General features: G+C 44.6%; 1 protein-coding gene across 12 annotated transcripts in view; it reads right to left on the reverse strand.

Moving 5' to 3' along the window:
* LOC125645155 (OX-2 membrane glycoprotein) overlaps positions 1 to 13428 on the reverse strand; it is a 143551-nt gene that overhangs the window by 117074 nt on the left and 13049 nt on the right. For 10 of the 12 annotated variants that reach the window (XR_007359221.2, XM_048870361.2, XM_048870354.2 and 7 more), the window contains 5 exons: positions 11123 to 11237; positions 9790 to 9871; positions 8490 to 8810; positions 7563 to 7835; positions 172 to 282 (listed from right to left, as the gene is read on the reverse strand). Coding sequence is in view for 11 of the 12 variants with exons in the window: in XM_048870361.2 (XP_048726318.1) it covers positions 172 to 282; positions 7563 to 7835; positions 8490 to 8810; positions 9790 to 9847 (763 nt within the window). In the remaining variant the exon portion in view is untranslated. The remainder of the gene's footprint in view (positions 1 to 171; positions 283 to 7562; positions 7836 to 8489; positions 8811 to 9789; positions 9872 to 11122; positions 11238 to 13428) is intronic. The other 2 variants (XM_048870328.2, XM_048870338.2) reach the window with 1 other exon arrangement.

A 13428-nucleotide genomic window follows, 5' to 3' on the forward strand; every position in this document is an offset into this window, starting at 1 on the left:
AAACATGGAAATAAGACTCGCAAATGTACCTCTCTCATATGGTACTACCACATACACCTCAGCAGGCACAATTTATCCTGTGCAACTGCCATTTTACAAGCGCTTAATACCACCTGTGTGAAAGCAACACAGTCAATCAGCTATTGGCTTTCACTTGAAAGAGTGACTCACCGCTTTGCTTTTTCCTGCGTCTTCTCCAGCATACCACAGTCAGAACCAACACAACAAAAACTATGAGTAGGGCCGCTGTGGCCAGCAACCAAGGAACTGAAAACCACCAGCCTGTGGGAAATAAAATCAAACAAAGGCACTTCAGATACATGAGAGAATGTAGAGGGCGTAATGGGGAACACGGCGATGGTGGGCTCTTTCCAAGTTCTATTTAGGTCATCACTAGAGTTGTTCAGAGCAACATTGGCTGAGTAAATTTATCTTTGACAACACACAAGTCAAAATACCTGCAGTGCCCATCTTCACCACTTATTTCTCCCCTATTCTGTTTCCACATCCTCTGGGAAATCAGAAAACATTTCATCAAGCTAACAAGATGTAACCAGAATCATTACCAGCAAAGAAACCTTACTGTCTCTCCATCGCTGTCATGATAAATAAGCAGGACCTTGTGTATTCAGAAGCCATGATATTTTTTGAAGAATCCTACCCATTCCAGATTCCAAGTTTTCATTTATGAAAGAAACATGCATTTCTTCTTAGTTAATATTTCTATTGTAGTTGCAAAGGTTAAATTAACCTTCAAAATATGAATTGAGTGCATGTAATGATGCCTGCAAGCAGGCTTAAACAATAGTTCAAAGACATGTAAACTGCTTTCCTTCATCTCAAAGCGGAATTAGCAATGGAACCCCAACGATGACAATTTAAGGGCTTGATCCAATTCTCATCTAAGTTAATGAAAAGACTCTCGCTGACTTCAATGAGAATTGGATCAAGCCAAAAATGTCCATGGTGTCAATAAGAGATGGTTGAATGTTTTCATCTGAAATTGTTTTTCTTTGAAAAATTGCAGGTTTGTCCAAATTGACACATTTTGCGAAAACAGTTCGATTTCACATACCTTTTTGATTTTTCAACAAAAACAGTTAAAAAACCAAAATATTGTTTTCTTTTCAAAACTGAAATTTTCACCTCTTTTCAAAAACCTAAACCAGAGATTCAATTGCAGATGAAATTAAAATGGTCATTTTGAATTTTTTCAATAAAAATATTAAAAATCCAATTTTTTGGTGGAAAATTTTGATCAGTCCTGGTTGTTAACCATTTGTGTTAAAAAGATCATTAAAAATCATACAGCTTAATTGATTCAATCCACAGTCCCAAACTGCCTTGCATGCCTTCCCAAGTGCTATAAAACTGGAAGGATTGTCTTACAGTCAAGGCACCGAATATACTATAATTCGGGCCATGTGGGTTTCATTCCCATTTCTTTCACAGGATTCTTGTGCGACCTTGGACAAGTAACTAAAGACTGAGTGCTCAAAAGCAATCAGGTTCCTAATTTCTATTTAAATCAGTGGAAATTAAACAATGAAAGGAGCACTTGTGGCACCTTAGAGACTAACCAATTTATTTGAGCATGAGCTTTCGTGAGCTACAGCTCACTTCATCAGATGTATACCGTGGAAACTGCAGCAGACTTTATATACACACAGAGAATATGAAACAATACCTCCTCCCACCCCACTGTCCTGCTGGTAATAGCTTATCTAAAGTGATCAACAGGTGGGCCATTTCCAGCACAAATCCAGGTTTTCTCACCCTCCACCCCCCCCCCCCCACAAATTCACTCTCCTGCTGGTGCTAGCCCATTCAAAGTGACAACTCTTTACATAATCAAGTCGGGCTATTTCCTGCATAGATCCAGGTTTTCTCACATCCCCCCCACCCCCATACACACACAAACTCACTCTCCTGCTGGTAATAGCTCATCTAAACTGACCACTCTCCAAGTTTAAATCCAAGTTAAACCAGAACATCTGGGGGGGGGGGGGTAGGAAAAAACAAGAGGAAACAGGCTACCTTGCATAATGACTTAGCCACTCCCAGTCTCTATTTAAGCCTAAATTAATAGTATCCAATTTGCAAATGAATTCCAATTCAGCAGTTTCTCACTGGAGTCTGGATTTGAAGTTTTTTTGTTTTAAGATAGCGACCTTCATGTCTGTGATTGCGTGACCAGAGAGATTGAAGTGTTCTCCGACTGGTTTATGAATGTTATAATTCTTGACATCTGATTTGTGTCCATTTATTCTTTTACGTAGAGACTGTCCAGTTTGACCAATGTACATGGCAGAGGGGCATTGCTGGCACATGATGGCATATATCACATTGGTGGATGTGCAGGTGAACGAGCCTCTGATAGTGTGGCTGATGTTATTAGGCCCTGTGATGGTGTCCCCTGAATAGATATGTGGGCACAATTGGCAACGGGCTTTGTTGCAAGGATAAGTTCCTGGGTTAGTGGTTCTGTTGTGTGGTATGTGGTTGTTGGTGAGTATTTGCTTCAGGTTGCGGGGCTGTCTGTAGGCAAGGACTGGCCTGTCTCCCAAGACTTGTGAGAGTGTTGGGTCATCCTTTAGGATAGGTTGTAGATCCTTAATAATGCGTTGGAGGGGTTTTAGTTGGGCGCTGAAGGTGACCGCTAGTGGCGTTCTGTTATTTTCTTTGTTAGGCCTGTCCTGTAGTAGGTAACTTCTGGGAACTCTTCTGGCTCTATCAATCTGTTTCTTTACTTCTGCAGGTGGGTATTGTAGTTGTAAGAAAGCTTGAGAGAGATCTTGTAGGTGTTTGTCTCTGTCTGAGGGGTTGGAGCAAATGCGGTTGTATCGCAGAGCTTGGCTGTAGACGATGGATCGTGTGGTGTGGTCAGGGTGAAAGCTGGAGGCATGCAGGTAGGAATAGCGGTCAGTAGGTTTCCGGTATAGGGTGGTGTTTATGTGGCCATTGTTTATTAGCACTGTAGTGTCCAGGAAGTGGATCTCTTGTGTGGACTGGACCAGGCTGAGGTTGGTGGTGGGATGGAAATTGTTGAAATCATGGTGGAATTCCTCAAGGGCTTCTTTTCCATGGGTCCAGATGATGAAGATGTCATCAATATAGCGCAAGTAGAGTAGGGGCTTTAGGGGACGAGAGCTGAGGAAGCGTTGTTCTAAATCATCCATAAAAATGTTGGCATACTGTGGGGCCATGCGGGTACCCATAGCAGTGCCGCTGATCTGAAGGTATACATTGTCCCCAAATGTGAAATAGTTATGGGTAAGGACAAAGTCACAAAGTTCAGCCACCAGGTTAGCCGTGACATTATCGGGGATAGTGTTCTTGACGGCTTGTAATCCATCTTTGTGTGGAATGTTGGTGTAGAGGGCTTCTACATCCATAGTAGCCAGAATGGTGTTATCAGGAAGATCACCGATGGATTGAAGTTTCCTCAGGAAGTCAGTGGTGTCTCAAAGGTAGCTGGGAGTGCTGGTAGCGTAGGGCCTGAGGAGGGAGTCTACATAGCCAGACAATCCTGCTGTCAGGGTGCCAATGCCTGAGATGATGGGGCGCCCAGGATTTCCAGGTTTATGGATCTTGGGTAGTAGATAGAATATCCCAGGTCGGGGTTCCAGGGGTGTGTCTGTGCGGATTTGATCTTGTGCTTTTTCAGGAAGTTTCTTGAGCAAATGCTGTAGTTGCTTTTGGTAACGCTCAGTGGGATCATAGGGTAATGGCTTGTAGAAACTCGTGTTGGAGAGCTGATAGAGCCAGAAGAGTTCCCAGAAGTTACCTACTACAGGACAGGCCTAACAAAGAAAATAACAGAACGCCACTAGCGGTCACCTTCAGCCCCCAACTAAAACCCCTCCAACGCATTATTAAGGATCTACAACCTATCCTAAAGGATGACCCAACACTCTCACAAGTCTTGGGAGACAGGCCAGTCCTTGCCTACAGACAGCCCCGCAACCTGAAGCAAATACTCACCAACAACCACATACCACACAACAGAACCACTAACCCAGGAACTTATCCTTGCAACAAAGCCCGTTGCCAATTGTGCCCACATATCTATTCAGGGGACACCATCACAGGGCCTAATAACATCAGCCACACTATCAGAGGCTCGTTCACCTGCACATCCACCAATGTGATATATGCTATCATGTGCCAGCAATGCCCCTCTGCCATGTACATTGGTCAAACTGGACAGTCTCTACGTAAAAGAATAAATGGACACAAATCACATGTCAAGAATTATAACATTCATAAACCAGTCGGAGAACACTTCAATCTCTCTGGTCACGCAATCACAGACATGAAGGTCGCTATCTTAAAACAAAAAAACTTCAAATCCAGACTCCAGCGAGAAACTGCTGAATTGGAATTCATTTGCAAATTGGATACTATTAATTTAGGCTTAAATAGAGACTGGAAGTGGCTAAGTCATTATGCAAGGTAGCCTGTTTCCTCTTGTTTTTTCCTACCCCCCCCCTCAGATGTTCTGGTTTAACTTGGATTTAAACTTGGAGAGTGGTCAGTTTAGATGAGCTATTACCAGCAGGAGAGTGAGTTTGTGTGTGTATGGGGGTGGGGGGGATGTGAGAAAACCTGGATCTATGCAGGAAATAGCCCGACTTGATTATGTAAAGAGTTGTCACTTTGAATGGGCTAGCACCAGCAGGAGAGTGAATTTGTGGGGGGGGGTGGAGGGTGAGAAAACCTGGATTTGTGCTGGAAATGGCCCACCTGTTGATCACTTTAGATAAGCTATTACCAGCAGGACAGTGGGGTGGGAGGAGGTATTGTTTCATATTCTCTGTGTGTATATAAAGTCTGCTGCAGTTTCCACGGTATACATCTGATGAAGTGAGCTGTAGCTCACGAAAGCTCATGCTCAAATAAATTGGTTAGTCTCTAAGGTGCCACAAGTACTCCTTTTCTTTTTGCGAATACAGACTAACACGGCTGTTCCTCTGAAACCAATGAAAGGAGCGTAACTCCTTTTGAGTATTCAGCCCTTAATTTTTTAATGCTTCCGTTTCCTCTCTATAACAACTGGGCTAATAATACTTCTCTACCTCACCAGGATGCTGGCAGGACAAATTCATTAGCACTGTGATGTGCTCAAATACTTTAGTGATGAATCCAAAAATACCTATAAAAATTGAGCCTCAAATGTCTCCCTCCCAGCTACCCAAAACACCAGTCTCCACTGACATTGTTGGGTTGGCAGTAAAAAAACAAAAAGTTGATGTCACACTGAAAATATAGGGGCAGAGAGCACGTAACTGAATTCATTATTAAAATAAACAACAAGTGATACTGTACTGACTGAATTATTCATTTTCATATTTAAGTCAATAAAGACAGGTTTCAGAGTAACAGCCGTGTTAGTCTGTATTCGCAAAAAGAAAAGGAGTACTTGTGGCACCTTAGAGACTAACCAATTTATTTGAGCATGAGCTTCCGATGAAGTGAGCTGTAGCTCACGAAAGCTCATGCTCAAATAAATTGGTTAGTCTCTAAGGTGCCACAAGTACTCCTTTTCTTTAAGTCAATAAAAACGCTACATAGAATTTTCAGCCTGAGGCATGGGTTTGCCACAGGAACCATGGGGCCTTGTCCCAGAGAGCATACTGATACCAGTCAGCTCTGTGTTCTTGGGGAACCGGGGCGCAGTATCCAGCCTGTTTGACTCATGAAAGACACCCCCCGCCCCCAGCCTCTGCTTGAACCAAAACCCATCAGAAGAAAGACTTACAGAAAGCAATGAAAGGCGGTGGGAGACACACATAAACCCCTCCTGACAAGGGTGACAAGATTAAGGCAACTCCCCTCACCTCATCTGCATCAAAGATGGGACAGGGAGGCATCTCTATTAGCATACAGAATGGACAACAGAGATTCCAAGGCACTGAACTCTGGGACCAGAAAAACAGGGAAGCACTGCATCCGGGGAGATCTCTGCTCCAGATGTTAATGAACCTACGCCTGCACACACCCAGCTCAGCAATTATCAGACCAATTCTAGTAATGAATCCTTGACTGATATCCAAAATACTGAAACTGCCCAATTGCATTGTGAGCTCCCTGGTAAGAACCAAAGGAGTACTTGTGGCACCTTAGAGACTAACCAATTTATTTGAGCATGAGCTTTCGTGAGCTACAGCTCAAATAAATTGGTTAGTCTCTAAGGTGCCACAAGTACTCCTTTTCTTTTTGTGAATACAGACTAACACGGCTGTTACTCTGAAACCTGGTAAGAACCACCACCCATAGCCAAGAGTGATCAGTTCCTATTGTCTAGCCTAAAGAAAACCCGTGAGTCAACAGTTTACCCATAAACAAATCTAGTGTTCTCCCTTGAACCATTGTTATTTCCCTACAAAAAACCCCTACCCACACTCAAGTAAGTGTTCTGATGCCTGGATTCAAACACCGCATCCATTCCACTGGGACTCCCTCTTCTCCTGACTGATCGTGCTGGGGGCTCTGCCTGTCTCCTGAGCTACCATCATCACCTGGGAACCCCAACCAGTTCAAGCTTCGTGGAGTGGTGAGACCCCATCTCTCTCTTTCTGTTTTCTTTTCTACCTCAGGTATAACTTTTTAACCCTGACTTGTTTGATCAGTTTTTGTACTCCTTAATCATGTAACTGTTGTGTCTGTTTAGGCTCTCCTGGTGTGGTTATCACTTTTATTCAGTAAATAACTTTTATGGTTAAGCTGGTTGCTTCCCTCTTGCTCTCTCTGAACTTTACTCTTTTGTGTTTCTGGCTTTCCCATTTACTTTGCAGCAATGCTCCTCTTACCTAAGCTAAAGATCCCTGCAGTGCCCCAAAATCCTGTGGGGTTTGCTCATCAAGTGGGTTACTACCAGAACAATTGTAATGTGAAAGTGGGGATAGGGACGTGCTGAACCTGTGACATGTGAGGGTAGCAGCTTGGAAGTGCTCCTCGACCCAGACTACCGAGTCCAGGGGCAAATAAGGGGTCAGCTTGAAAGTGTTGCTTGACCCTGTCCACTCAGACTTGGTTTGTTAGTCTGTGTGTGTGTGTGTGTATGTGTGTGCGTGCACACCTGATTCTAGAGTTGAGGAACCCAGCCCTGGGGCACCTAGGTCCTGCAGGATAGCTCCATTGGGAGGGGACTTGCAGAAGGGAGAAGTAGAGCTACATACAAAAAACACAAGTGACACAAGCAGTACATTGACAGAATTACAGAACCTGCCCCCCTCAGAAGAGTAACCCTAATAAATGAGCATACCCCGAAGTAATGGGAAATCTGGTAACAATACAGAGCTCTCTAACTTTTTTTCCCCTCCAGAGCACATAGTGATAGACTGCCGACTCCTGCACCAAACCCCAATGCAGTGCTGAACTCAGAGTAGGATCCTCTCTCTTTCTCCCTCCCCACCACACAAACACTTGCCTCTCCTCTTTCTTGGACGTTAGTTTCCCGTTATCTCCCCCCATCCAAAAATGGGGCTGAAGATATGCTAGTACAAAATCTTGCAGCCAAAAGGACATTAACACTGGTCATGTATATATCACTAACTGACCGTCTTCCACTTTCACACTGTAATCTCTGTCTTTCTCCATGTGCCGTACTCTGCAGATCAGCAATTGCCCAGCCAGGCTTGTAGAACGGTTGACATAGAGTTTGCTGATGACGGACAATGTTCCATTGGGGTGCGTGACCACCTCTTCTGTCTTTTCACTCTGAGCTTTCGGCACAATCCAGGAGATCACAGGACGAGGCCAGGCATTAGCAGAACAGGTGGCTGTCAAGTTGCCTTCAGAGATTATATAATGGAGAGATCCTCTGAGCTGCTCTGAAACACACACAAACACAAGGAGCTTTTGATCAAATGGAATAGCATCGAAACCAATGTACCTCATTGCATTCTGATGCAGCCCCATAGGGAAGGAATACAAACAAGTCCACCTGCCCCAGACCCTTGCTATGATTCATTCCCTATTCCCTTGGTCCCCTATATTGAAGGGAACTATCATGGAGGCATTAACTTCTTTTGAGATCCCGGAATTGAGGGTTTCTACCAAGAGATAAATCATGTGGCCGCTTGACAATGTTCTCCTAGCTGCTACCAATAGTGCTGTGCAATGAGGCTCACGCAGCCTGAGTCCTAGCCATGACTGGGAAGACCCTGCAGGGAGGAAGATCCCCCTCCATGAGTTTTAGGCGGCACTTAGAGGACATTAAAGTAAGGACGCTCACAGTGAGAGTCTCCACATGCAGTAACAGGGGCCTGCAGTGAGGCGGCTCACATTGCTGGAGTCCCTCTAGCAGCAACAGATAGGGTATTCTTCTAACGCAGTTCCAGCTAGTACAGACATGGTACTGCTGTGGGGAAGCTCCCAGTGCTGGAGTCCTTGATGCAACTGACCAGTGGATGCTGCAAGCAAATGCTGCAGCTAGAAAACACCTTCCCTTCCCTTTAGAGATTCTTCCCCACAGAGAACCTTACCATAGACAGTAAAGCAGGTGTCTTGTGGGATGGCTCCGGTGGGAAAGGTATTAAAGAGGCATTTGTAACATCCATCATCCTGGATTCCAACTCTCCAGAGGGTGATGGCCGTATCATTTAGTGACAGGCGTGTGAAATTTAATCGACCTCGGTATGTTTCAGCAACAGTTACTCCTTTAGATACACTGTACGTAGCCAAATTCTCTCTAGTATTTGTCTTCTGCCATGTAACTTGCAGAATGTCATAAGATCCCATCAGAAGGCAGCTCAAGGTCACATTGCCACCCACCTCCACCACTTTTTTCTGTATCACTGTGTCTGCTGTAGTGATATAAAACAATACATGAAATAGACAAATATCACCTTCGGTCATGCTTAGAAGTCTCTTGCTGACTTTCTGGGCCAGATAACCAGCAGATGTAAATTGGGGCTATTCTATTGACCTCAGCGGAGCATTGTTGATTTACATCAGCCGAGGTCCTTGGCCTCCATCTTTATTAGACCATCAAAAAGCCACTTACTGCATCTCCTTACCAACCCCTCTATGCACCTACCTCCACTTGATTAAATCCACATATGGCTTCTGGTTCTCCCAAAAGATTTTTTTTTTATAAGAGGTTAAAGGAAGACTGGCTAGCAAGAGAGACCCAAAGCCATTCCCACAGAGTCAGATGGAGAAAGAATCCATTAAGTTATCTATGTACACAGAGAAAGAGGGAGACTGAAATTAACTGGTTTCTGAGAGCAGTGGTTCACAAAGTTATTTGCTTGCATCCCCCTTCTTTCTGCCTGAAGTAGTTTATGGCCCACTCCTGCCACACAAGTACACATACCAATTAAAAAAAAACCAGCTACGTGCAACTTTCACTAAATAGTAAAAACATTAAGGCATTGATTCAAACAGAGCCATTTAAGTATATAGTAATGTAAATTTTAAGTGAGATACTGCTTACTGGTATCACACTGTTGTTACTGGTGTGAGGGGTGCACCTGGTTTTGTGTGTGGAGAAGAGCCATTCCATCTTGGGCTGGTAATACCATACCACGCTTACTTCTGTGCTGCTAGCAGTGGCGGTGCTGCCTTCAGAGCTGGGCCCCTGGCCAGCAGCCGCTGCTCCCCAGAAGCCCAGCTCTGAAGGCAGCCAGCTCTCAGAATACATTCCGTGCCCCCCCGTTTAAGAATCTCCGTCTTAGAGGACCCAGTGAGCTGTCACTTTACTGCTCTGGTGGAGCCTCAGGAATCAGAGACCAGCCCCCACACCCCTTGTAGAAATCTGAGAGGAAATACCACTGGCCTCACCTTCTGCCCTGCAGAGCATGACAAAGACCACAGTCAAAATCAGACCTTGGCAAGTCATCTGAGAACTGATCTGTTCTTTCACCTGGAGAAGCAAGAGAGATTTGATACATGAAGTTATGGGCTTAACAGTAGATCTATTTCCAATGATAATGCTCCCATTTATGGAGCCATGACAAGACCGCTCTTGGGTGTAACAGGAACACATTTGCAAACTGCAGAGAGAGTCCATTCTAAAGTCCATTACACTACCAAATGCGATTGAGGTGTAGGAGCTGGAAAGTTACCTGAAGTTAAATCTCTTTCCTCCCCCCACACCTCCAAAGTTCTACATTTAGAGCTAGAATTTCAAACAGCCTCTAAGGTTGTGTAACCCACACACCTTCTGGGTGTGGTGTTCTGTCCCATCTAGTGGCACTGAGATCACTTAAAGAGAGAGCAATTAATGAGTCTGCTCTACAGCCTTAGCTAATAGGCAGTTGGCTTTTAGTTCATGCAGCAGAGGCTCATGCACTAAGCTCCGGATACCCCCGGTTCAATCCTGCCCGCCAGCGACCAGGGTCTGTCGGCGTTACAGTTGCACCCGAAAAAACTTTGTACATGCACTGTACATGCAAAATAGGCATTTGCTCATGTAAATCATGTTTGTGCACCCAGCACCTATATGCATGGAAAACTCTTGGGCCCAGTTTTGGAGGTATAATTGAAATGTTGGCATTTGGAGGCTTAGAAGTACCAGGGATGGAGACATACAGGGATTTGGGAGCTTTAGGACTTTGCTGGATGTTTAGTTGTTTTCTTATGATAATTTTATCTACTAGGATACAATTATTGTCCATGAGTGAGTCACTCTGCTGCTCAAAGGCTAAACTGGCCACCAGCTGTGGATGCTGGGTACAGAAATAAACGTCTCCTCTACGTATAGCATGATTAGATGAGTGGTCTCTGTCACAAATATTTCTAAGGCACTTGTACCTTAGTGCTATAGCATCTAAGAGCTACAGGGGTATTTATACTAGAGCTGGTTGATAGCCAGGACACATATTTTCATTAAATTTTCACAAAAAAGTTCATCCTTTTTTGTGAAAATTTTCAAAATTGTTAAATTTTCATTCAGCCCTGGTTTATACCCTATGTCTGGCAATGGCCACACTGGAGACAAGATACCAGACATGATGGATGTGTCTTCCTTATGCTTTCCCCCTTCAAAGACAGGGAGAAAGTAAGAGGCACACAAACACATGCATGTTTTCAACAGCATTAATAGCAAAGCATCCATATATAGTATTGTAACCGCCTTTCTTCCCTGGGTTACTCGGGAGCAGGCAACACTCACTTGTGTCCCTGGGCACCTGACGTTGTTGACATTAAAGGAGATCCTGAGTATCCCAGTGGTGATGTTGGAAAAGTGGGAATCCTCTGTCCACCTCTCTGCTGCAGTCCCTTTTCTCCTAAAGGAAGTTAAAATTGGTGGTACCTCCACCTGGCTGTTCCCTGTACACACTCAATGGCGTGCCTTGGGAACCACCAGGAATAAACGCCTTCAAATAGTAATAATAATAATAAATAATAATAATAATAACAACAACAACCTGTGGCATGGGTCTAACTCAAATACCAATTATAAATAATATACATCCAATATACTTAAATTAGAGCTAATGTAACGGCGACAGACCCTGGTCGTCGGTGGGTGGGATTGAACTGGGACCTCTGAAACTTAATGCATGAGCCTCTACCGCATGAGCTAAAAGCCAACTAGCTGTTAGCTAAGGCTGTAGAGCAGACTCATTTTATCTCTCTCTCTAAGTGATATGGGTGCCCCTAGATAGGACAGAACACCACACCCAGGAGGTGTGTGGGTTACACTAACACTCATTTACTTAACAATTTAAGAAACAGGGTATAACAGACTAAAATTAAATGTCACTACTAATTTAAATCTACAGAAACAGTTGAATAAAATCAATTAACAAATATACTATACAGTAATAAATTAAACTTAACTGGCATTTACACTGCCACCATTCACTGCACCCCACAGTGCACACTCTGGATCTCAGAGTCCTAAACACTTGCTTGCGTGGGTGCGCTTGAAGATCTGCAGCTGGAGACAGCACTCTCTTGGTTCCGTGTATCAGTCCAGCCAAGTCAAAAAGCTGCAGAACCCCTCCGAAACTGGAGCTGGCCCCACCAAATGTCAGCAGCTCTGGGTCCTAGTTCGATGGGAAGATCACTATGCCTCTCCTCAGACTCAGTCTCTCTGCGGTGCCCCTTCCCTTGCAAGTACTTTCCCAAACAGGAGTGTGGGCTACTCATAGTTCCTTCACTGCAGCCCACCTCAGTCAGCTCTATGCACAGCAATAGTCTCTGCTCTTGACTCCAGTGAAGCCATCAACAGCCTCTGAGGCTCCCTGCTCGATCAAAGCCCCTGCAGGCTCTCAGCAGCAGCTTCTGGCTTCCTAGCAGCAGCTCCCGGTATGGACCAAGCTCCACAGCAGCAATCTCACTTCTTTTCCCAAAATAGAGTCCACCGCCTGTTCTCCCTGCAGGAGGAGATCTCTCCCCCTTTCCCCAAGGCATCATGGGAGTTGTAGTCTCTAAAGCTAGATTGCAGCACACAGGCTTTTCCCTTGGAACACATAGAATCATAGAATCATAGAATCTCAGGGTTGGAAGGGACCTCAGGAGGTCATCTAGTCCAACCCCCTGCTCAAAGCAGGACCAATCCCCAATTTTTGCCCCAGATCCCTAAATGGCCCCCTCAAGGATTGAACTCACAACCCTGGGTTTAGCAGGCCAATGCTCAAACCACTGAGCTATCCCTCCCACCCCCCAAAAAGTTCAGAGGCCCCTCTAATAAGGGGTGCCTACATTCTCCCCCCACCAGAAAAATCCTTAATGTCCCCATTGAGGAACCAGAACAAAGAAGAAAAACAGTTTAATTTACAATATAATACATACATTCTTAATTCCTACTGCTAGCTGGGGTAACAGTCAATGGAAGATAAAGTGTAGGCCCACTAGAATTGGAACAATTTAAGCATCTAGCCTGAGGTAAGCACCACCATAAAAAACGCTTGAGCTTATCACATATTCTAGTTTGGAATCCACAGGTGTTTTAAAATCTTTCAGCACAACCACCCCACAATGTACTATGGGGATGGACACCTCACTGCTGACTCCAACCACATCATATGTGAACCGCTGTGGGGGCCTGAATTCTTGCTGGAACCTCCTTAAGGGCTGTACCATCCCTTCTTCATCTTCTACAGGAGGTGTTAATAAAGCTCCATCAGAATTAGCCATTGTAGAAGGAGCAACATCTGTAGCAACCTTGTTCCCTACAACTAAAGACCCAGGGGGATTGTTGCATACATCTACGCCCTCCCTGAGGACTTCTCCCACCGGAAAGAATGGAAGAGCTTCAGGGTTTAAAGGAGGTGTGCTAATTACGCTTTCAGGTTGATCTGGCTCAAGTGGCAGTACAACAGACCCAGTAGATATATCTGAGGGTTCTTGATACATAGTTATATAGTCGGGGCAAAGCTCCTCAGAATCAGTCTCTGATGTCCATCATGGTAGCAGGGACTGGCACAGGATTAGACCACTTATGGAGTTGTGGGAGGAACTCTTGGACGT

Source organism: Caretta caretta, chromosome 1, assembly GCF_965140235.1.
Source record: "Caretta caretta isolate rCarCar2 chromosome 1, rCarCar1.hap1, whole genome shotgun sequence".
NCBI classification, from domain to species: domain Eukaryota; kingdom Metazoa; phylum Chordata; order Testudines; family Cheloniidae; genus Caretta; species Caretta caretta.